The following is a 24,501-nucleotide window of genomic DNA, read 5'->3' as shown; positions in this document are numbered from 1 at the left end:
TCTTCTTCACAAACCAGCTACCCCCATGCATGTAGACATTAATAGGCATTTCCCTTGGAATCTGGTGAGACTGGAAAATGAGCAGAGGGCGTGCAGAGCAAGACAAGCTTCTGGATGGGAGGAGGAGAGGAAGAAAAAAATTCAGCAGGAAGCCAAAATCTGCCCAAGGCGTAAAGAAGCAATTGACCTGAAACTCTGAGGAAAAGTGTGTGGCATTTGTGCTTTAATTCGTCTTGAATTGAGGTGAAAGTCCTTCCCTGTAGACTTGAAAAACTTTAAAGTATGGATAGCAATTAACAATTGTATAAAAGCAAAATAAGGTCCTTCGTCGCCTTCGGGATTTTCTGTGTTTTGATCATCTCCTCTCATTCTTCAAAACTTCATCACCTTCCCCACGACTGAAGCAACTTGAAATAGCTATTGATAGCACAAAAAGCTTATAGAATTGTAGCCACAGCTAGAAGAAATCAATCAATGTCTAACCTGTTTATTGATAATATCTTTAAATAGTGTTGATTGGGAGAAGTATGGTGGGGAGGAGGGGTTGTCCCTTTTGTTGCTGAATGGATGGTTAACTGTAGAAAGTTTTTTTTAAAAAAAGCAGTTAACTGGAGCATTGAAAGCCAAAATGGCAGTGTTAACTCAGACTTGTCTGCTCTCTGTATATTTAGAGCACATACTGTGCATGATAATCCCTTGCTTATGTTTGGTAGGATCTAAGGCCATAAGATGTAGGAGCAGAATTAGGCCATTTGGCCCATTGATTTGCCCCAATATATGGCTAATCTCAATTGATCATAATTTGACTTCTTTTAAGTCCAGTATTTCCTTCTCAAAGTAAGTTGTAGATATTAAAATGCAATCTTCCAAATTCCACCTGATGGAAGGTTTTGTTGTTTACAATTTCTTTATTTTATACCAATGCCCTCTGATGCGAGGATCCCAGTATTAGTCCTCTGAACCCGCAAATTAACTTCGAATAATTTATATATCTGATATTCTACACTCTTTTGTTCTTCTGTCCTGAATGCTATTATTTACTGTCATTATTTCCAAATAGACTGCGTCATGTTTGATTACCTAAACTGTTCACATATTTAATCTGCCAAGATCTTGCTCTTCACTATTCACCAAAACCGGTGAAAACCATCTACAAACCTACATACAGAGTCATGGAATCATACACCATGGAAACAGGCCATTTAGCCCACCATGACCAGTGGACACCCATCCATATTAGTCCCCTCTTCTCCCTTTATACAGCCGACCTTCATCTTGTGATGTAATATCTCCTTAATATTCTCCTACTGAAACTTACTGCATTTCACCCACCTTTGCAGAACACAATTGTCTAGATTATCCTGGACATATTTCAGAAACTCTTCACCCTTGTTGTCCTATTACTGTTCCAGATTACACTGGGATAATTAAAGCCCCCATTATAACTGCCCTACGCTTTGTGTACTTCTGTGTAGTTTCCCTGCATATTTGTTCTATATTTCTCCCTCTCATTGCATGATCTCACCATTTTGACAAACCCAGGACGCTTTATATAAAGACCAGACACTGAACTATAAGAGGAAAACTCCTTCGCCTAGAGGTTCTATCAAATGGCACAACATTTTGTATGCTCCAAGCCACACTATTTTAGGTAAAATCCAATTGCATTATGCTGCTGGGTACACTGTGTATGCATACTCCACTTCGAGAGATTGTAATGTAATTTCCTTTGTGGATGTGTTGCTTATGTTGGACATATAGTTTTCTGGATCACCATGCAGGAAATGATTGGCGCCACTATTGTGATTTGTCACCTTTGTCAGCATTCTGACTCTAACTGCCCTCACTTCATAGCTTTTATGGACAAAGGGCTATGTTCTCCATCCTTAACAGCCCCCATTAACCCATAGACCTGATGAATTTTTTTTAACAGCTTATCCCCAGGGCAACTCTGGCCTCAACCTAGTGGAGATATTCCTTTGTCAGAACTGGGAAGGAGAGAAAACTAATTAGTATGAAGCTGCAGGGGAGGATGGGGGACAAAGGGACTTCGACCTGAAATATTATCTGTTTCTTTTTCCACAGCTTCTGTCTTCGTATTGAGTCAGTTATAACAATTAATTATGTTAGATGTAACTTACCTTCTGCATTAGCATTAATGCTAATCATCTCATAATTTTCCAAGTGATTTATCTCAACAATGGATCTAAAACTTGTTTTTTTTCTCTCTCTTGAAGATTTTTCTAGTAATTGCTCCATTATCCGTGCTGTATAACTGGAAAAATGAACTGGACACTTGGGGTTATTTTAGAGTGTATATCTTGCATGGCAACAAGAAAGACCATGCATTCAGCTGCATTCGAAGAAGCAAGTGTGAAATTGCCCTGTCTACTTACGAAACAGTCCGCCTATGTCTAGATGAGGTCAACAGGTAAATAGCTTGTATATTACAATGTATTTAACATTGGATTGCTTTGATATTTGCTACTAATATTTACTTCTTAAGTTTATAGCACATTTACGGTAGAACAGTTTAGGTATAGAGCTTCAGTCTGCCTGATGTTGCCAGAGTACACTTGTTATCCAATTAGCTGCTTGGAGTACTAATTCAAGAAGATATGGAGGCTCATCTATATAAGATTCAATGTTCTCTTGTATTTTTATGGTTAGATCAATGGAATTAAAACTCCAATAAAGATAATATCTCTTGAATTGCAATACAAAAGCTGTGATACAGAAACCAGTACCATCGTATGATAGATGGTGTATACATTCTGAAAATTCCTCCAGTGTCATTTCAGTTCCGTAGCTGAGAGATACTTCAGTGAGCTAAGGTTGCATTCAGGTTTGCCAGGTCTTCATAGTGAAGTAAAGATGAGGATGGGTTTGATATTTTCCCCCTTGGATTATTTGCACTGTTATATTGTTTCATAACAAAATCATAGCACACAAGAAATGAGTGTGAAATGCACTTTTAGTATTTTTCATCTCTGCTTTCTTGCCTCTGACTCTGCGTTCTTCCAGAAACTGCACATCCCTCTGCAGGAAAACTTGACTCAGTCAGGGCACTGGGGATTGCAGGTAAATGGTGCAGTTACTCCATCTAGTTGAACGTGGGTGAATGGTGCACCAGTGAAATGGTAGGATTTGTATCACTGGCAATGTTAGGACGCTGAAGGTGGACTTTGGAACTTAGACTTTCAACTCTTAAAATAAAAGCAGAAAATGCTGGCAGCACTCAACTGGTTTGCCATCATCTGTGGTAAGAGGAGCAGAGTTAACACTGCAGCTTTAAGACCCTTTGTCAGAACTGGGAAAGAGAGAAAACAAAGTTTTAGGTTGCAGAGAAGATGGGTGAGTGATGGGGGATAGGACAAGTGGAATATCTCTGGTAGGGTGAGCCTAGGGTTGCCATGGAGACAAGTTGTAGAGATCATCCAGTTGTTGGGTTAATGGAGGCATTTGGAGCAAATTTGAATGCTCTTAGTAAATATTCAGAGAAGTTTGGAATTCTTCTGAACTTCATCTTTACCTTTTGAGATAAAAAATGTTTTTTTTTTAATCATTTCCTGTGAGAGCTGCAACATTTCCAAAATTGGAAATACTCTGAAGATCAGATAACATGTAGGGGAAAAGAAATAAAATTAATTTTTCGGATTGATGACTTTTTATCAGACCTTCAGTTTCATCTGTTTTGAAACATTAATGCTGTCTATCCAGATGTAATGCTTCACTTGCTGAGCATTTCCAATATCGATTGTATCTCACATCTGTATCTTTCCAAACTTTATTTGCAATCAAAATCAATATCTTAAAAGGTGCTAACTGCCCAAGTAATGCATTATGAATTATCTGGACACCTTTTCAAATCCACAGTGTTGATTACACTTTTATCCAAATTGAATGGAATTATAAGATGCCATCTCCCACGTGCCTGTTAAACTCTGTTGAGCACATGTAATAACCCTGAAATTTCAGTTAGGTCATCAATGTAGATTACTAATTTTAGTTGAATTGAACTCAAAGAATGAAACTAATTAAAGGTTCTTACCTTCCCAGAATTTCTTTCAATAATACAATTACAATTTCTTTAGTTTTGTACACTTCCCTGAAACCCCTCCCCCCATCCCATCCCTCCTGCCAATTCCTTTTTCGTTCCCCCTCCTCCAGCTTTCGGTTTTGTTCCCAGCTTAATAATGCTGTGTTTTGTGTTTCAGGGTTAAGTTGGTGTCTTGCCCTAAACCTCTTCCATTTTGAAGTGGCCACTTGGGCCTGCTCATGACTGATGCATCTTGCCTAGGATCTCCCTATGATTTTGAACTTGCAAATTAAACTAATTGGAATTCTTCAATGCTTTCTGAGAGGCTTTCAGATATTTTTGCATGCTTTTAAACAATTTTCCTTTGAATGTTAGTTTACTTCCGAAGTCCTTGAATAGATTCCGAGCTTTTTTGTTGTACACCAAAGAAAGAATTAGTCCCAGTTTAAGCTTTGAAAAATTAAATATTATTGCTTAGTTTAAGCCAATCTATCTATATTTTTTTAAATAGCCTTGTATGATCTGATAACAATGGAAATGATTTGAAAAATCTGTAGATCACAATTATAGAGCTGGAGAAGAGTGAGCGATAGACCCCACTGAGCAAGTTATACTGTTATCAACAGGGAGCGTTCTAGCTTATTCAGAATGTAACATGCGTTTGTTGCATCCTACATTTTGACAAAGTTCATATTTTCCATTAACAGTACATTCTCCATTTGGGTGGTATCACTAGAAGCAAACAAAAGATCTTACCCTTTTTTTTCAGCTCTGATACTGTTAAAGAGTCTTGTTATCAATAACAGCTGTAGAATTGTGTTGTTATTGTTTTGGAATTTCTTTGTTGGTAAGTTAGTAAACTGTAAATCTTTTCTGTTGTTCAGGGGTAGATATTCCTAAGAATTACTATATTATGTAACTTCTGTAGTTTATGTTCTGTTTCTTGCACAGTATTGAATGGTCTGCAGTGTTTGTAGATGAAGCCCACAAGATAAAGAATCCTAAAGCTCAGATCACACAGGCTTTGAAAGCCCTGAAATGCAAGGTTAGAATTGGGCTAACTGGAACCATTTTACAGAACAACATGGATGAGTTATGGTGTGTCATGGATTGGTAAGCGTTCTTACGATGTTTATTTTAAGTAATAGCAAATTATTTCAGGTTGAACTTCTGAAATGTTTGATTGCAATGTAGGAACTAGAATAGGCTCTAATTGGTCATTGACGGAGCAGTTGACCAAACTAGTCACAGCACTTAACGTATGCATTTTCTTCCCATGTGTGGGAGGCAATCAATGCAAGGATAAATGTCTCCAGAATGTAACTCTGGTGGTTGTCAGGTATACAGAGAGAAATGAGAAAATTAACTGGCATTTCCAAAACTAAAATTTTGAGCCACCTGCCTCTTTCATTGATCTTCTTTCTCAGGATCTGGGCATTGCTGGCAAGGCCAGGATTTATTGCCATTCCTTAACTGCTCTTGAAAAGATGGTTGTGGTGGGCTGCCTTCTTGAACTGCTGCATTCCTTTTCATGAAGGTCACTCACTGTACTTTTGGGTAGGAAGTTTCAAGGTTTAGATGTGGCAATAATGAAGGACAGGCATTAAACTTCCAACTAAGGATGGTGCACGACTTGAAGGGGAACTTTCAGGTGATGATGTTTCTATGCACCTGCTGCTGTCCTTCGTTGTAGAAGTCATTAGTTTGGGAGGTGCTGTTGGAGTAATCTGAGCAAATAACTGCAGTACATTTTCGAGATGGTGCTCACAGCAGTCACTGTGCACTGGGTGGAAGGACTAAATGTTAGGGTTGTTGATGGGTGCCAGTCAAACAGGTTGGTCTTGGATGATATCAAGCTCTGGATAGCTGTTTGCATTGCACTCATTCAGACAAGTACAGAGTATTCTGCCACAGTCCTGATTGTAGATGATGGAAAACCTTGTAATGTCAGGAGGAGAGTCACTTGCTACAGGATGGCTGTTCTTGTAGCCACTGTATTTATATAGCTGTGCCAGTTGCTTCTCATCAATGATGACCCCCAGGATATTGATGGTGGAGGAGTCCGTGAGGCTAAAGCCATTGAATGTTGTCAGTATTTGTAATTTCCCTAGCCTAATTATTCCAATAATCCTCAGTCAACAAGTGATATTTAAGCAGACAGAGTTTCTAGCTATTTATCGATGAGGGGTTTAGTTCAGTAGAGTTCTGTGCACACATTTTTGTACATGTTGAATATTAAGCAGTAGCTCCAGATGATCCAGTGATCGATCTTATTACTTGTGAATTGTTAACATTGAAGAATGGGTGCCTCATTTACCTACCAAAAAGAGCCTGCGAAACAGCTTAAGGTGGAACAATGTGAGAAGATCCTATACAAAAGCATTTTTTCATTAGCATTCCTAGTTAAATCATTTAATGCTCTTAGTCTTGTCAGATAAGAATCTAAGTAAGTTAATGAATGAAGAATACATGTTAAACATTTCTGAGCCTCAGTTATTGCCTTAGCAGTTACCAATTTGTCACCCAGTTGCCCAACCAACCTCTCACAGGTTTGTTCACTTTAAAATAAATTATCATCAAGAACTTAGTTTTTTTCAATAAAAACTTATCCCAAAAAAGGTTCAAAGAATTTCATGGTAAAGCTATTTTTGTCATTGGGGGATTGAGACAATTTAAAATTACTTTCATTTTCTGAAGAAAGATATATTTACACAAAAATTGTCTGTAGAGATCTTGAACATTGCATTTTAGGAATGTTCACAGCAGAGCCATTCAGACCCTGTTGTACTGGATGTGTTGGCACAGGTGCTGGCAAAGAATTGTAGGAAGCTTCTGTAAGTATGCTTGAAGAATACTCAGCCGAACTCTACAATTCTTAAAATGGTTGCAGTCTCTGAGAAACAGTTTTAATGAAGGCAGCGAGGCACCAAAATGCAGTAGTTGGCCCTAATATATTGAGTGTGTAAATTATTCCTAGCTTTGTTAATGATTTGACTGGCCGAGGTAATGAAAAGTCTCTTGGAATTCTTTATTTGTAGGGCCATACCAGGCTGCCTGGGCAACAGAGCTCGGTTTAAGGAAGATTTTGGCAATCCGATTGAATTTGGTCAGAGACATGGGGCAACTAAAAGAGAACTAGCTGTTGGAAGAAAATCTGTGAGACTGTTGGCAAAACGCATGTCCTTTTGGTTTCTGAGGCGCACCAAGTCTCTCATCAGTGATCAACTACCGAGAAAAGAAGACAGGGTAAATTAAGATCAATCTAGTAATGTAACTGTGTTTCTGAATGAACATAGATAGCCAGCACTTGCATAAAAAGTCTGTTGGAGAATGCTCATTAATTCCTCATTGGGGACCTTCAGTAAATGAACATTGTGTATATACTATGCAATCTAATGTGATAACAAATTATTATTATTTAAATGGAATGAAGCATCCAAATGTTGCAGTACAAAGGACTTGGGGGAGTGGGGGAGGGGTGTGGAAACCTAGTATGTGGGACAGCAAGTAATTAGGAAGGCTAATAAAATGTTGGCTTTCATTGCCAGAGCTTTGGAATGTAAAATAAGGCAACTGATGGTTGGGCAACTAACCATCTTGGTTACCCCTCTGGTTAATGCTTACCCCTCGAACTTGTACTCAAGCCCATAGCCCGCTTACCCATTACCTGTCGATCCCACCCACTGTCTGTTGTTGCATGAGATAAAGGTTAAAATCAAAGCAAACCTGACATTTTATTCTAAACTGAGATTGTGACATTATCCATGCCATTTTTCTTGAACGCAAGTACATCAGAGGTGAAATTAAGTATTTGGACCTCTCAGCTCACAACTGAGTAGAATTGGGGTACATTATTTGAATTATGAGGTAAATATTTTTGAATATATATTTCTGTATAAATGTGTGGTTTTGGGGTCCTTTAAAGCTATATGAAAATGCTATACTTTGACTAATCCTGGAAACAAACTATTGCTCCCTGTAATTCTGAGTGTGCACTTACCTTCTCAGTAATTAAGTAATTTATAGAAAGACCAAAAGTCTTCAGAAAACTTCTCACTTTATTTTGACCTAGAGTTTATACCTCTTTTTTTTTATTATTGACTTTGGAAGGTAGTAAAATAATTGCTCTATTCAGCTGTGATTTTTGGCTGTGAACTGCCAAACAGCAATAAACTCTATGGAAAACAGAAAATGCTGAAAATTGTCACCAGGTTAGACATGATACTCTCTCCACAGGGACTGTCTGATTTGCTGAATATTTCTAAAATTTTGTTTTTATTACAAATTTTGAATGTTCATAAAATTTTGTTCTTATACTGAAACTGTATTTGGTTAAGTGAACACTGTCAATGAACTAATGAAAGTTAGGTTGTTTCTGTTTCATAAATCTTCCTTGTGTCAAAATTTGTCTCAAAACCATTCCCCGACTGAACCTTGAATAATACTTCCCTGTTGACCTTGATCAGCATCTTTCCTGCTCCAGTACAGGGTGGTTCAAATATTACATTGTATCATATTAATTTAGTTATCATTTCTAATTGAAGCTGGACAGATAACTTTAGATGGCATTGCCCTTTACCAATGTTATGTTTCCAATGGCATGATACACATCTACTCGTACACATACCTCTTCATACAGAAGCTACTAAGAAACTCTAATTGATATAAAAAGAGAAACTGCTGGAAATGCTCAGCAGGTAAGGTAACTTCTGAGGAAAGAAAAACAGGGTTAAAGTTCCAGATCACTTTTTATTTCAGATTTCCAGCATCTACAGATTTTTTATTTTCAAATAAAGTAAATGATATTGGGTTTCCATATCTGTATGGTACAATTATGATTGTATGGAAATAATATGTGCTCTCTTCACACATGTCCAGGATTAGATACTTGAACTGGTCTTATGTGACCTGATTGGTTATTAGTGGATGAGTTAAGAAGCCCTGAATTCCCAGATTTTAAATATCTTGTTCTTCTCAGGTGGTTTACTGCTCTTTAACAGAGTTCCAGAAGTCTGTGTATAAGGCAGTGTTGGAGACAGAAGATATAAAGTTGGTGATGCGTGGTTGGGATCCATGTGATTGCAGCAGTGGCCGAAAAAGGAAAAACTGCTGTTATAAGGTCAGCCACAGGCAATTGGACGTCAAGGCTCTCATTGGTGAATAGTTCAAAGAGTTAGATGCTAAGTTCGGTGAAATTGAATTACATTGGCATGATGAATATAATGCCTACTTGTGTTTTTTTTTAATTTAAATTTCCAAACAGTTTCTGTTCTGACTAAATCTGCATGTCCACAATACATTCAAATGGAAATGAGAAGCTGAGAGTTGAATGGTAACTCCAGAAAAAAGGCCGGGGACATGCTAGGGGTTAAGCAAAAATTTTGGAACAAGAACTGAGCCAGCCTTAAACGCAATCACTCGCAGTTTTAACAGAGACAGAATGAGGGATGACTGGCAAGTCCACTGTGGGAATCTGGTTGCCTTAACTTTCCACCTTCACTCTCTGCAAAATCAATCCCACTTCCTGTCTTCCCCTGACCCTCCCCAAAAATACTATTTGCTCTTGGCACCCCCCCCCCCCCCAGTAATTGAGACTACACCCCAAGATCAGACCTATCATTCATCAAAACTAACTCCTCTTTTGGGGTTGTAGGCTTTAACTTTGTAAAATAGAAATTTTATTCAGCTGTGTTCCAGTTTTTCAGGCCTGGCTGACTATAGGTGGGAATGCTTAAGTTAAATTTTACAGAATATTGGAGAAACCGGCTTTTAGCAGCAGCCCCCAATTCCCTGCATCCACCCAAGAGAACTTGTTTCTGTTAACACCTAGGCAAAAGTATCCAAAATCTACTTGTGTAACACAAAGTTAAAACAAACACTTAGATCCATTGTGGAGTAAGGGGTAAATGATACTGCAATCATAGCAGTTAAAGCATCAATAACTGAGCACAGGAGGATATATTCTGATGAATGTTCAAGCTACTTTGTTAGGTTTTGAATCACTCTGTAATTTACAAACAGTAAGTTCTGGGTGTCCCCTTCTTGGTAATTCTTCAATGTTCTGCCTTTGCTTGATTTTTTTTTAAGTAAACCCTGCTGTTTTCGTAATATATACTTTTGGCTAGCTTTTCTACTCGTCAAGTCAAGGGCTTCTGAATGGAACTCTTTTTTTTACTTTTGGCAGTCAGTGTGAGAATTAAATCTGGGTCGGGAATAGCGCAAATTAGTTTCAGAGTAAAGCCCCCTTCTGTTCCATTATGCTTTAACCCTTTGGTGGAGCATTATAACATTTCCATTTTCTGCCATTACAGTGACCTCTTCATTGCAGTTTTGGTGCAGTAATACAAGCTTTGAAGTTGTGGACCCATAGCTGAAATTCTTCAACCTCATCTTATTTGGGAGCCTTATAGCTGACAAAGCAATTTTTTTTTGCCATTCATAATTCCACTGTACTTCATCTTGGCTCAGTTATGCTTAATCTGAATTAGAAGCCCATTTGAATTTAACATAAAATCCAGGTTGATGCTCCATTGCTGTACTGAGGGAATATGGCAAGGTTGGAAATGATGTCCTTTGGCAGGGATGATGAGCTTCTCCCTGTTTTGGTCATTCAGGTGTGCAGCTAACAATTTAAGAGCACCATTCAAAGAAGAGCAAGAGGCCTTAATGTCCTGATCAGTGTTCTTTCCTTGGCCAAGCACTGGCCTTTCGTTATGGAACAGTACCATGTGGGGGGAAAAAACACTGATATGTTTACTGCCATCTTTTTATGTGAACAATTTTGTATTTATCAAGTCTTTCATTATCATGGGGACACCTCTCAGTCCCTGATGATCTTGGACTACATTAATTGAGGTGGTAAAGACAGCCCAAGCACATAGCTAAGTTTTGAGCATTACTGATCTGTTAGCTTTGCAAATGCAATGAAGGTGGCAGCTCCCTAGAACATTGCCACTCCGAGCCAAATGCTCCTTTTTCTTGGGGGAGAAAAGAGACAAATTTTAAAGTGTTGTCTAATGATGTTTCTCTTGTTTCTGAGTTCCCTCTGGTAATTTGAGATTGGAACCATTTGATTTGGTTTTAACAAAACAAAATTTTTTTGTTGTATTTTTTTCAGTGCAATCAAGAAGGTTCCACAGTACGACAGATCTATTTTAGTTACCTGGCAGTCCTCCGTAAGATATCCAATCATGTTGCACTCCTGCAGCCTAATGAGAACACTAGCAAGATGCAGGTAATTTTTTGATTTCACTATTTAGTAATAGATTCAGCAGCCTAGAAATTAATTTGCATCTTTAATGATGTGATAGGATCAGTGTATAGGACACCTTTAACTGTCTATAGTACAAGTCAACCCCAGCAGAATTTGTTAGTCTCTGAGCTTCTAGGCATCAGACAATATTAATCATCTGTTGCACACTTTGTAAAAATGTGGTAAGGTCAAAGTCCAGTGACTGGCCTGGAAGGTAAGGGATAGCAGAGATATGGCCTGCATACAGAGGCCTAATTGGGTTCTGGTATTGAGACTGGGGCTGGTGTTGGGGAGTGGGGGTTGGGGTTGAAGTCTAAAGGCAAGTTTTAAAAATAAACTAAACCACTGGGCCCAGTACAAGGTGGCTCCTGTCAATGTTGCTGCAAATCGAGCAGCATGAGGATAATTTAGTTGTTCTGGGAGTGACATTAACAGGTCCTCCTTGGAACAATGTGACCTAATCTCAGAGGCTGTGCTGCACAAACTTAGGAAATGACTCCATTTTGTTACTGACTGACCAGGAAATGGTGTCAATGGTACAAGGGTAATTTGCAATGAAGTACTTGTTTAAATTTAAACAGCGGGGTGACTCAATCACTTTGTTGTAATTGCAATCCACACTGGGAATGAGCAAATTTTCAGATGAATGGCAGTGACCAAAACAGAGCCACGCAACTGAATTCCAGCGTAAGCTTTTAAAGCTCAGACAGTAGCAATTTTATCCTCTTGAGTTAGAAATTGTGGGAAATCACTCACATCAGGGAACCTAACTAAGATTGACATTTCATAGTGATGTTATGCTAACAGAGGTGGTGCCTTTCAAATGAGACCAAGACCCCTTCTGCACTGTCAAGTGGATGTAAAAATCACACAGCAGTACAAAAAGGGGAATTCCAGTCTTCATTTATCCCTCAATCAAACACTTTTTAGGAGGGGGGCAGGGGTGGAAATAGGTGTTCCACTTTTATTGCTGGGGACTTGGGAGGACATTGTATATGGGATTACAAATTGAAAAATGTGGGTTTGCAAGATTATCAAAGAAATGTGTTGAGATAAGCTGCTCCATACAGATGTGCCATGGAGATTTTTAAAAATGTGTGCATCCTCATTAATTAGGGTAATGGGATGGGTTTTTTGAAAATAATGTAGAGATTTGGGGAGTATTTTGGGTCATGTGACAATGATAAACCAATACCAATAAAACAATCTTTTTCCTGAGAAAGAGCACCCTGGGTACCAAGGTCTCATGTCTGAATGGCAATTTTCGGATCATTTGCAACCAGAACTTAGACCATTTTATTGCCCCAACCTGTTTTGCCAAACTCCCAGTGAAGTTTAGAAATTGGCTTGAGTGGCAGTTGCAGTATTGATGCAGTTAGTGGGCACCAAAGATTCTGTGTGTGTGTGTGTGTGTGTGTGTGTGAGTGAGAGATAGGGAGCTCATATGACATATTTACAAGGAATCATTTACAAAGTATTATACAGTGCAAAGTTAATCCCTTCAAAATGCATGATTAACCATTTTGAAATCAAAGGCCGATCACATTCAAAGCACTGTTTCTCTTCCTTTGCTTTTAATACCCTTAAAATTTTTGTTGTCTCAGTCTTTCTCACTTAACCTCCTCAAAATCTTTTGCAATGCACAATATCCCCCAAGCACTAATTTGCCTGGTTATTTCATGTGCAAGTATTTGGAAACAATGAACCTAATTTTCTTTTAAGGTGATCTTGTATAATAATACCTGCAAATAAAATTAGTGGAGTTTTCTCCCCCTTGATCTTGGCTTAAACTGAGTCAGAGAAAGAAGGGAAATTGATCTGAGGAGTACACTCATTTTACTAATCAGGATTTTCCCTTCTTATCTGTTCTGACGGTCATGCTGAAACTCGGTTTCTCTCTCCACAGATGGCGCTTATAGAATTTTTCAAATATTTTCTGTTTATTTTTACTCTTTTATTTCTCCTCCCCTCATTTCCACTAGGCCCACTATTGAACATTTCTTCCCTGCTTATTGCTTGTTAGTTGTATAGCATAACATAGTTCTCAGTGGAGACATTATACTTTGGAGATTGACAGTAAAGAGCTTGAGATCCCCTCACAGGATGAGAAGACATTGTAACAGCTTTCTCTCCTTCCAATTGGCACCAACTATTTTGGTCTTGGTAGAGCCTTAAATTGAAACCTTGATGACATTCTGGGCACTCACAAATCCTCAAGGTGCTGGTACTGTTTCAGTTAACAGTGGAAGTCCCACTGGAGGCCTGATATTCAGTCAGAATACATCCAGCTTTTGGTAATGGATTGAGTTTGAGGTAGATCTGAAGGGGGAGAAATCCTAACTCATCATCAGGATTCTCTGGCCACTTACTTGTTCCTATGTGCCTGAACTGAGCTGAGCTCGCTTGATCATTTATTTCATGGAGACAAGAAATTGCAGATGCTGGAATCTGGAGCAACCAACAATCTGCTGATGGAACTCAGTGGGTTGAGCAGCATCTGTGGGAGGAAAGGAATTGTCGATGTTTCAGGTCAAAACCCTGCATCACTTATTTCATACTGGCAGAGAGCTTCATCTGTGGTTAGATATGATGATCAGCTTGTATAGACTGGAACCTGCTTAGTGCCAAAGGTTTAGATGGGACGGAATTTGTTAAATGTGTCCAGGAGGCATTCCTGACGCAGTATGTCGACAGGCCAACTAGAGGGAATGCCATGCTAGATCTAGTTTTAGGAAATGAACCGGGACAGGTGAAGGATCTATTGGTGGGTGAGCATTTTGGGGACAGTGACCATTGCTCCATAACCTTTAAAATTGTCATGGACAGGGACAGGTGCAGAGAGGACAAGAGGATATTTAATTGGGGAAGGACGAACCATGAGGCAATAAGGAGAGAACTTGGGAGTGTAAATTGGGATGTCCTTTTTGAAGGGAAATGTACCATGGAGATGTGGTTGATGTTCAGGGATCTTATGCAGGATGTTAGGGATAAATATGTCCCGGTGAGGCAGAGAAGGAATGGCAGGGTGAAGGACCCGTGGGTGACAAGAGAGGTGGAACGACTAGTTAGGGAGAAGAAGGTAGCATACATAAGGTATTAGCAGCAAGGTTCAGACAGGGCCCGTGAGGAATATAGAGTAGCGAGGAAGGAACTTAAGAAAGGGCTGAGGAGAGCTAGAAGGGGACATGAAAAGGCGTTGGCTAGTAGGGTTAAGGAAAATCCCAAGGCCTTTTTCACCTACGTGAAGGGTAGGAGGATGGCTAGGGTAAAGGTAGGTCCGATTAAAGACAAAGGTGGGAGAATATGCCTGGAGGTGGCGGAAGTGGGAGAAGTTCTCAATGAATACTTCTCTTCGGTATTCACCAAGGAGAGGGGTCTTGACGCGGAAGGGAGTGCTGGTAAGGGTAATGTTCTCGAGGTTGTAGATATCAAGAGAGAGGATGCGTTGGTTGTTAAATAATATCAAGACAGATAAATCTCCGGGACCTGATGGGATATTTTCCAGGCTGCTTCGAGAGGCGAGGGAGGAGATTGTTGAGCTTCTGGTAAGGATCTTTGAGTCCTCGTTGTCCACGGGGATGGTGCCGGAGGATTGGAGGGTGGCGAATGTTGTCCCCTTGTTCAAAAAAGGTAGTAGGGATAGTCCAGGGAATTACAGACCGGTGAGTCTCACGTCTGTGGTGGGTAAGCTGTTAGAAAGGATTCTAAGGGATAGGATCTATGAACACTAGAGAGTCATGGACTGATTAGGGACAGCCAGCATGGCTTTGTGAAGGGAAGATCTTGCCTCACAAGCCTGATAGAATCCTTTGAGGAGGTGACGAGGAAGATTGATGAGGGTAGTGCGGTGGATGTGGTCTATATGGATTTTAGTAAGGCGTTTGATAAGGTTCCTCATGGTAGGCTTCTTCAGAAGGTCAGAGGCCAAGGGATCCAGGGAAGATTGGCTGTGTGGATTAGGAATTGGCTTGCCTGTAGAAAGCAGAGGGTTGTGGTGGAGGGAGTGCCCTCGGATTGGAGGGCAGTGACTAGTGGTGTCCCGCAGGAATCGGTTCTGGGACCTCTACTTTTTGTGATATTTATAGATGACTTAGATGAGGGGGTGGAAGGCTGGGTTAGTAAGTTTGCAGACGACACAAAGATCTGTGGTGTTGTGGATAGTGTGGAGGGCTGTCGGAGCTTACAGAGGGATATTGATAGGATGCAGAGCTGGGCTGACAAGTAGCAGATGGAGTTCAATCTGGAGAAGTGTTTAGGTAGTACACTTTGGAAGGACAAACTCCAGGGCAGAGTACAAGGTAAATGGCAAGGTACTTGGCAGTGTAGAGGAGCAGAGGGATCTGGGGGTTCATATTCACAGTTCACTGGAAGTTGCCTCACAGGTGGATAGAGCAGTTAAGAAGGCCTATGGGATGTTAGCTTTCATAAATCGTGGGATTGAGTTTAAGAGCCGCGAAGTAATGATGCAGCTTTACAAAACTCTAGTTAGACCACACTTAGAGTACTGTGTTCAGTTCTGGTCGCCTCATTATAGGAAGGATGTGGAGGCGTTGGAGAGGGTGCAGAGGAGATTTACCAGGATGCTGCCTGGATTAGAGCGTATGGAATATGAGGAGAGGCTTAAGGTGCTAGGGCTTTATTCACTGGAGAGGAGGAGGATGAGAGGAGACATGATAGAGGTATATAAAATATTGAGAGGAATAAATAGAGTAGACAGTCAGTGCGTCCTTCCCAGGGCACCAGTGCTCAAGACAAGAGGGCATGGCTTTAAGGTTATGGGTGGGAGGTTCAGGGGAGATGTCAGGGGGAGGATTTTCACCCAGAGAGTGGTTGGTGCATGGAATGCACTGCCTGGGGTGGTGGTGGAGGCAGATACATTGGACAGGTTCAAGAGTTTGTTGGATAGGCATATGGAGGAATGTGAGATAGAGGGATATGCGGGAGGAAAGGGTTAGATAGTGTGAGAGTGGTTTGATGGACGGCACAACATGGTGGGCCGAAGGCCCTGTTTTGTGCTGTATTGTTCTAACAATCCATAGCCTTTCAGAAAGAGGTCATATCTCAGTCAATGTTTTGCCCTTCTTTACTTGCTCTTCAGACATGAATGTTGGGATAAAGAGTTTGGGTTAATTTGAAAGAAAAATAGAAGTTGCCAGGAACATTCGGATAAAGGTTCTTTAACCTGGAATGCTAACTTTGTTTCTCTTTCCACATGCAGTGCCTGACTTCCTGAGTTTACTACTTTTCCTGATTTTATTTCAGATTTCCAGTATCTCCAGTCTTTAGATTTTGAATTTGGTTTAAGTTGGCCCTGCTTTAGTGGATCTGCTTCGGTAACAGGTGCTGAAGCGGTTGAAGATTTGTGATGGGAGTGGACTCAGCTCAAGATGCAAGGAAGTGGGGAAAAGCTAGGAATTAGTAGTACAGCTATCATATGCTATGTTTACCAGGTTGCAAGTTAAAAGGGGCTTTTATTCCCCATCACTTGACCATTTCAAAAAAGGCCCCATTGATGACATTGCCCCAATTAATGAGAATGCACTGATTTAAAAAAACAATCTCCTCTGTAAAGGACAGCTGACTTACCATGCTTTCAATTAACTGATCTACATAAAACATAACCTGTGTTTTGCCATTTGTAATTCCATTTTCTAATATGAATATCTACCCTCCCTTCCCCCCTCAAGCAAAGACTGGGAGATTTCCTGGGAGCTCAGTACTGTGGCAACGGACCAGCTTCTTTGATCATTAGATGTTCGTCAACCATTGCTAGTCTTTGTGGAACCATCTACCTTCTGATTCAAAAGCATTGTCACAGCAATAAATGCAATAAAACACTTGTTGGCAAGTTGGAAGATCCAACACATTGTATTTTGTGTAGTCGATTACCAATAGTAATTTGGAAAACCTCACCAAGAGGAATATTTGGATGCTTCCCAGTACCTGACTGTCATAAGAAACTGGCACAACTTTTTAAAAAAATATATTTTAAAATCAACGTCAAGATGCATCTTTCCAATATTACCTTCCTCTCACCTCTTTCCTGCTATTCCATATGTTTTCAGTGCTGTGTGATGTGAAATAAGATTTTGATAATCATTCAATTTATGCTTTTGATTTTTGCATTTATTTCAGCAATCTACTGTCAGAGGAGTCTGTGAGCATGTATTTTGCAAGTTTCCAGAGTTTGTAAAGCAGAGTAAAGAAGCTGCTTTTGCAACCATTTCTGATCCCAAATACAGTGGGAAAATGAAGGTAAGAATCAGGACAAATGTTGCATAACTAAACCAAATGATAGTTTTTTTGCAAATGCAAGTATTTATATTTTCAGTTGCAAAATTTTGAACTTAATTGACACCTTTTAGTGTAAAAATGCTTCACAGAGATGAAAACAACTGGAAACTAAGAAATAGAACAAGAAGGATTTGGAATAACAATCAATGAAATAGCTCCTTTAGGTAGTTTTTGAAGGTAAGGAGAAAGGTGGGCATGGGGGCTGGGCCTAAAGAAGAGAGTCTGAACATCTGGCTGAAAAAACTGAAGTTTGTAAAACCAAAAGTGGATTGTAGAGAAGGAAAATGTAAAATAGAAGAGCAGATGTGTGCACAGAAACATAGGGCAGAATGAGGTTGCAGGGGTAGGAGACAGTAATGCCATGGAAGGAGTAACAGATGAAAAGAGGACATAGATAACATTGGGAGGCTTTCAAAGGAGAGTATGGAAAATGGGCAAGTGATTGCAGAGGGCTGAAGGACAAATAATGTTTTTTTTTAAGGGAGAGTGGTGATGATGACTGTATGAAGATTCACTGACCACACCAATGGGTAAAGCAGTAAATTTGCGCTGAGTAATTGTTTGAGCCACTGCAAGGTGTTTTGACAGCACCTTGATATTTGGACTGAAATTGCTTGATGATGAGCTATTGCTCAGTGCAGAAATATGCTAAAGAGATTAAACCAGGTAAAAGATGCTGGAGAACCTCAGAGGCAAGTTGACAAGGATTTTCAGAGAAATGCAGAATGCAGCAGCAAGGGATAGGTGGCTTTCGCACCTACTTTCTGCATTCAGCCAAAACTTGTCTATGCGTGTCAGTGGTAATCAAGGCCCACAGAGAAGCACAATCCACAATTCTTTTATAAGTTTATTAAAAATAAGTGAATGCTACAAACAAAATGGTATAAATGCAAACTCTACAAATAATATAACATAAAATAATACAAGAAACTACAAAAAGTTTGATCTAACACAGAAAATACTGTACAATACCATGATTTTTACACAGCTTAACTCTTAACTGTAACATCAGCTTGTGTGTATTTCTGTCTAACTCTGACTCTGAACATGTCACATGCCAGCGATCACTCAAAGAGGAAGTAACTCATCATTTAGGAAAGCTGAATATAAGCAAACCTAGTCAACATAGTTTTATGAAAGGTTTAACAAATTTGCTCAAATTTTATGAGGATGTAACAGGGAGGGTTGATAGAGGGGAACCTGTAGAAGTAATGTATCTAGATTTCCAAAAGGAATTTGACAAGGTGCCACACAAGAGGCTAATATATAAATTAAGAGCCCAAGGTATTGAAGGAAGTGTGTTGGCATGGATTGAAAACTGGATGTAACATAGAGAACAAAGAGTTGGACTAAATGGATCCTTTTTGGGACTGGAGGGATGTAACTAGTGAAATATGCTAGGGGTCTGTTCTTCACCCTCAATTGTTTACTACTTAGAACATAGAACAGTACATCACAGGCATAGACCATTTGGGCCACAATGTTTGTGTTGACCATGGTGCCATTTTATTCTGCACATCTGCCTGCACGTGGTCTATATCCTTCCGTTCCCTGCCTATTCATGTGTCTGTCTAAATGCCTCAAACATTTCTATCATATCTGCTTCCACCACCTGTTATGTACCAGCAACAAAAGAAACACACCGAGTCATGTATAAGTGTTAGAAACTATTTTATTAATAACTACTTATGATAATAAGAAAAAATAAAAGTAAAAATGTTAGAATGTTAAAAGTAAAAATGCTAGATCTTAAACATTAACCCCCCAAAACTGAACTCAAAGTGTGTGTGTGTGTGTGGCAAACTCCCAAACTCCAAGTCCAGGAATAGTTCTCAAAGTTCAGTTCAGCAAGCCATAAGGTGAAACGTGAGCAAAGGCTTTTGCAAAACTATTGTTGACTGAAGAGAAAATGTAGAGAGAAAATAGAGAGAAGTTACAAAATCCAAATGTTCCACAATGGAACCCATACGACACCTCAGTCACTGATGATCTCCACTGCTTTATTCTGAAGTATCTGCCACCCCAAAGGCATTCGAGACGTGGCCATCCACACAAATACCTGTGTCCCACTACAGGTTAACGACAAAGTGGACTCCACCGGATTATTCCAAAAATCCATACGTGGATTGTAGTGACAGACACAGTTATTGTTTTTCATCCATTGATACAGAGACCAGCAGGCAGTGTCTCTCTTTCGCCTCTCTCTCCTGACTACTAAAGCGTCAGCACATCGTTATCTCCACCACCACACACACAAACAAACTACTGTACAATGTCTTAAAGGGACATTCACCAAATAGTAACCTAATCCGTAACACACCTCCCCTGGCAGTTCATTTCAGGCACCTACTGCTCTCTGTGTTTTAAAAAAAACTTGCCTGGTAAATCTCCTTTAAACTTTCCCCTCAACTTAAAGCTATGTTCTCTAGTATTTGACATTTCCACCCTAGGAAAAAGACTATCTACCCTATTTATGCTTCTCATAATTTTATTTACTTCTATCAGGTTGCCCCTCAGCCTCCAATGCTCCTGAGAAATGAATCCAAGTTTTTTTCATAACAAGTTTACATTAATGACCTGGAGGAGGGAACAAAAAGTAAGGTTTTCAAGTTTAACAATATTACAGAAATAGGTGGGGGGAAGTTGTGATGAAGACATAGTGATTCTGCAACAAGATGTATGTAGATAGGACAAAAACCTGACAAATGGAGTTTAATGTGGGGATGTGTGAGATCGTCAGATTTGGTAAGAGTAATCAGAAGGTGGATTATTATCTAAATGGAGAGAGAATGCCAGTGAGTAAAGTTCTAGGTGCTAGAGGGGTCTAGGTTTTCTAGTGCATGAATCACAAACAGTTAACTGGCAGATCCAACAAGTAGTTTAGAAGACAAACAGCATTTTGGCCTTTATTGCAAAGTGTTTAAGTTTAAGAATAGGGAGATTTTGTTACAGTGGTACATGGTGTTGGTGGGGCCACACCTGGAATACTGTGTACAGTTTTGGCCCCCTTCCCTAAAAAAAAAGATATATTAGCATTGGAGGCAGAGGGAAAAAGGAGATTGCTTAGGCTAATTCCTGGGATGAGACGGTTGTCCTATCAAAAGAGGCTAGATAGTTTGGCTCTATATTCCTTGAAGTTTAGAAGAATGAGGGGTGATCGTATTAAAACATTTAACATCCTAAGGGGGCTTGCCAGGATAGATGTTTGGATGTTTTCTCTAATAGGAAAGTCATAAACAAGGGTACATTTAAAACTGAGGTGCAAAGAAATTTCTTCTTGGAAGGTGGTGAATTTCTGGAATTCTCATCCCCCAAAAGTGGCAGGAGCCAGATCACTGGATATATCTAAGATGGAGACCAAGAAGAAAGATTGTGGAACTGAGGGTTATGGAGAACTGGCACAGAAGATTTGAGGCCAGCATAGATCAGCCAAGATCACACTGAAGGCAAGCTTGAGGAGCCTGGAGGCCTATTCCTGCTCCTATTTTCTTATGTTTACTTGAAGCAGTTTGTTCCCATTTGTCCAGGCAATCATTCCATTTGCAGTTCCCTTGCAGGTTGCCAAAGGTTTGCCGGGAAACACCCTTTTTACAAAAATCGCACTGTGACAATTGATTGACATGAAACCATTCTTTGTGATGGTATCACCTGTGCAAGTAAGCCCAAATATTTCTGTAGATTGATTTAATCCATCCTTCGCCTGATTTTTCACAGAAAAGTTGTTTTGACAGGGAGTACCACTGAGGTTATCGACGTGTTGAAAAGTTCTTGTTCTGATGAATACTTAGGTGTTAACTTGGAAAATGTTGTGGACAGTTGTACTACAAAAGCTATATGGAGAAAGGTGATAAATAAATTATATCCCTGAGTTAGCTGTGTGTGCTTCTGCATACATAAGAAGCAACAGTAAGCCAATTGGACCCTTGAACCTCTCTGCCATTCGATATTGTAGTTGATCCAACTTCATCTTTCCCATCCTCTCCCCATCCCTTTGACTTCCTTGTAGTCTGTTTGCTGATCTCCCCTTCCACAGCAAAATGAGTCAATCACACTGTATGAACAGTGACCTTTGCAGATTTTTCAGGCAGTTTATTTTAAAAGATTTTATAAGTCCCATGATTCCTCACAGCAACCTGCCCTCCTTAAGGTTGGTTCACCTTGAGTTAAATGTGCTCTTGCTGCAAGTTTAGCTTCGGGGTGAAGTGTTCAAAGGAAAATAGAGCAACAGAAAATGACAGTACAAGGAAGGAATGACATATGAAAGTAGGACCTGCCAATAAAAGCCATGTCATTATGGTTTTGGCGAAATTAATATCCCTGTGTGTTGGCTAGCTCCTCAATTCCTTCTCTTCTCCCATCTCGTGTATTATAACACAACCAGGGCTCCCAGTTTCCTCCCAATCCTTTTGGTGGGTTTCCAACTTGGACAGGTTTTCTTGGACTGGTCTACCAATGGACCCAACCCAAGAGTACTGGTTCTACTACTAGTCTAAGAAAATTCATAGTCTGCTCCACACCACTTTGGGATTTCAGACCTCTGATGCCCATTTCTGCAACACCATCTCATCAACCTCAGTCCAGGTTCTCCAATTATTGTCAGAAATGTGAAGGAAAAGAGAGAGGGAGAGACGTAAATGCATCCTGAGGAAGGTGAAAGTGGAAAGGGAATAGCTGTAATTTGAAACAAAATGGAGTGGCACCCTTGGAAGAACTGTGTTTAGATGCAGGCATATTTTTTCCTCCATCGTGGTTACTTTGGGTCCTGACACCACAAATCATGGGATTTGGTCTTTTAATATAATTTCATCTCGCAAACAGTGACATGGAAAATGCCAATGAATTGCTAAAAGGTTTAATTATAGCCTTAGTTTTTTTTGACAGTTGTTTCTCCTGGCCACACAGTACCAATATGAAACGTGCCTTGAAAAGGAATCTTTAAGCTTTAACCTCGGGGATTTTGTCAGAATATACCTACCACTGACCAGTTCCTTCCTAACATGGCTGCTTGATTTTGTTCCTCCTATATGAATCACAGAAAGTTAGTATTCACGTACACCAAGCAATCAAGAAGGAAAATGGAATGTTGACTTTAATTACAAAGTGGGGGAGGGGGGGGGCGTGGCGGTAGAGTGCAAGAGTAACAAAGTCTTCCTATAACTACAGAGCTTTAGTGAGACCATATCTGGAGTATTGTGTCTGGTTTTGTTCTCCTCAAAGGAGGATATTCTGATCTTTGAAGTGGTATAGAGAAGATTCAGTGGATTGATTACTGGGATGAGGGGTTTGCTTTATGAGGAAAGATTGAGTGGTATGGATCTATACTTTCTGGACTTAAGAAGAATGAAAAGTGATTTCACTGAAGAATGTGAGATTCTGGAGGTGCTTGACAGTGTAGATCCTAGAACGTGCATAGCCAGCCAACATTGTCCCAGGACAAAGGATCAATCACTTAGAACTGAAATGAGGAGGAAATACTTCTCTGAGGATTGCAACTATTTGGAATTCTCTGCCCTAGAGGGCTGCAGATGTTGAATGTTTAAGTCTGAGATATTTGGACTGTGGGAGAATCTAAAGTTATGGGGATCAGTCAGGAAAACAGAGGAGTGGGACCCTAGATCACATAGGCTTTCCCACATTTCATTTTCTAGCATGTTATTTTTAAATAAGTTTGCTTAACAATTTTTGCACCTTTAAATAGACCATGCACCTCAGAATATTTTTCATGTCCTCTTGAGTGTGTTAGCAAGTTATTTGTCTGAAGTGGGATGGTGGGTGTGGGTAAGACAGAACTGATGTGGCGATCAATCCTATTTTCCCTGGTGATTATATCCATTGAGATTCCAGTTTGGGTGGCAGGAGCTGTAACACTGCTTATCTCCACACCAGCCTAGGTCTGTGATGAGGCTATTGCACTGCTCACAATGAGAAGTCTTTTGCTCTGTGCTAGGGATACTGAGGGTCATCCTAATAATCATCCTAACCCTATACCTAGGATTAATTTTGACATGTTCTTGCTCAATTTGGCTCTGTATCACATCAATTGTTGTCTTTACATTTTGACCTACTGATGGATGTCTTAAGTTGCAGTTTGATTGAAAAAGTAGCTTTTCCCACTTTCAATCTGTAAGACACCAAATGAGCACCTGTGGATTACACTGCCAGGGTAAGATAAAGATAAATCATTAAATAAATATTAAATGCTTTAAATCTTGTGCACAAACTATCTTCCACATCTAGCAGACTGGAATTTATTTATGTTAGCTTAGTGACTACATGTATTTTTATTTCTGGTTCTGTTTGTCTAAATGCATGCAGCTTGTTGCTACATTTTCGAGCAGTAAATTTGAACCTGTAGCTAAGCTGATATTTATAGGTGGATTGCAACATCGAAGTACACATCAGTAGTTGTAATATTTTATTACTGAATGAATGAAAGCACTGGACGTGGTGCAGAAAATTCCTCATTTCCCCTTGGTGCATTTTGTCTTCTGCGTAGTCCATTCAGTCTGCCACTGCCAGATGTGGATATGCTTCCTTTGAAAATAACAGTCCAGCCTTTGTACACAAGGCACCAGTTATTTGCTTCCCCAAGCCATGGAACATCTTGCAAATCAGATTATTGGCAGATCCACATCTGTACACATTCAGGGAAGCCAAGGCCTACTGTAAACAGAGCAACACAAGAGCACCCCCTGGGCAACTGACTGATTATTTAGAGAAGAGAGTTCCAAGAAGATATTGAGCTAAATTCTTGCTGAAGGAATATTCAGATAAGACTAGCTCTGTGCAGACCCATTCTAACAAGCATTTTTTGATTACTTTTTCGGTGAATGGTTTTATTGAACTCCTGATGTGTTCCCTAATTCACTATGGAAACTTGCAGTGTGGGTTTAAAGCAAAACGTGTGTGTGTTAAA

The 24,501-nt window shown here is 39.8% G+C and overlaps 1 protein-coding gene across 5 annotated transcripts in view; it reads left to right on the top strand.

Moving 5' to 3' along the window:
* ercc6l2 (excision repair cross-complementation group 6-like 2) overlaps window positions 1–24,501 on the top strand; it is a 97,438-nt gene that overhangs the window by 11,855 nt on the left and 61,082 nt on the right. For all 5 annotated transcript variants that reach the window (XM_052019176.1, XM_052019175.1, XM_052019171.1 and 2 more), the window contains 6 exons: window positions 2,238–2,431; window positions 4,991–5,152; window positions 7,078–7,285; window positions 9,018–9,158; window positions 11,157–11,273; window positions 17,427–17,546. In XM_052019176.1, coding sequence (XP_051875136.1) covers window positions 2,238–2,431; window positions 4,991–5,152; window positions 7,078–7,285; window positions 9,018–9,158; window positions 11,157–11,273; window positions 17,427–17,546 — 942 coding nt within the window. The remainder of the gene's footprint in view (window positions 1–2,237; window positions 2,432–4,990; window positions 5,153–7,077; window positions 7,286–9,017; window positions 9,159–11,156; window positions 11,274–17,426; window positions 17,547–24,501) is intronic.

This window comes from Pristis pectinata, chromosome 7 (genome assembly GCF_009764475.1).
Source record: "Pristis pectinata isolate sPriPec2 chromosome 7, sPriPec2.1.pri, whole genome shotgun sequence".
NCBI lineage: Eukaryota > Metazoa > Chordata > Chondrichthyes > Rhinopristiformes > Pristidae > Pristis > Pristis pectinata.
This window is presented reverse-complemented; position numbering and strand designations above follow the sequence as displayed.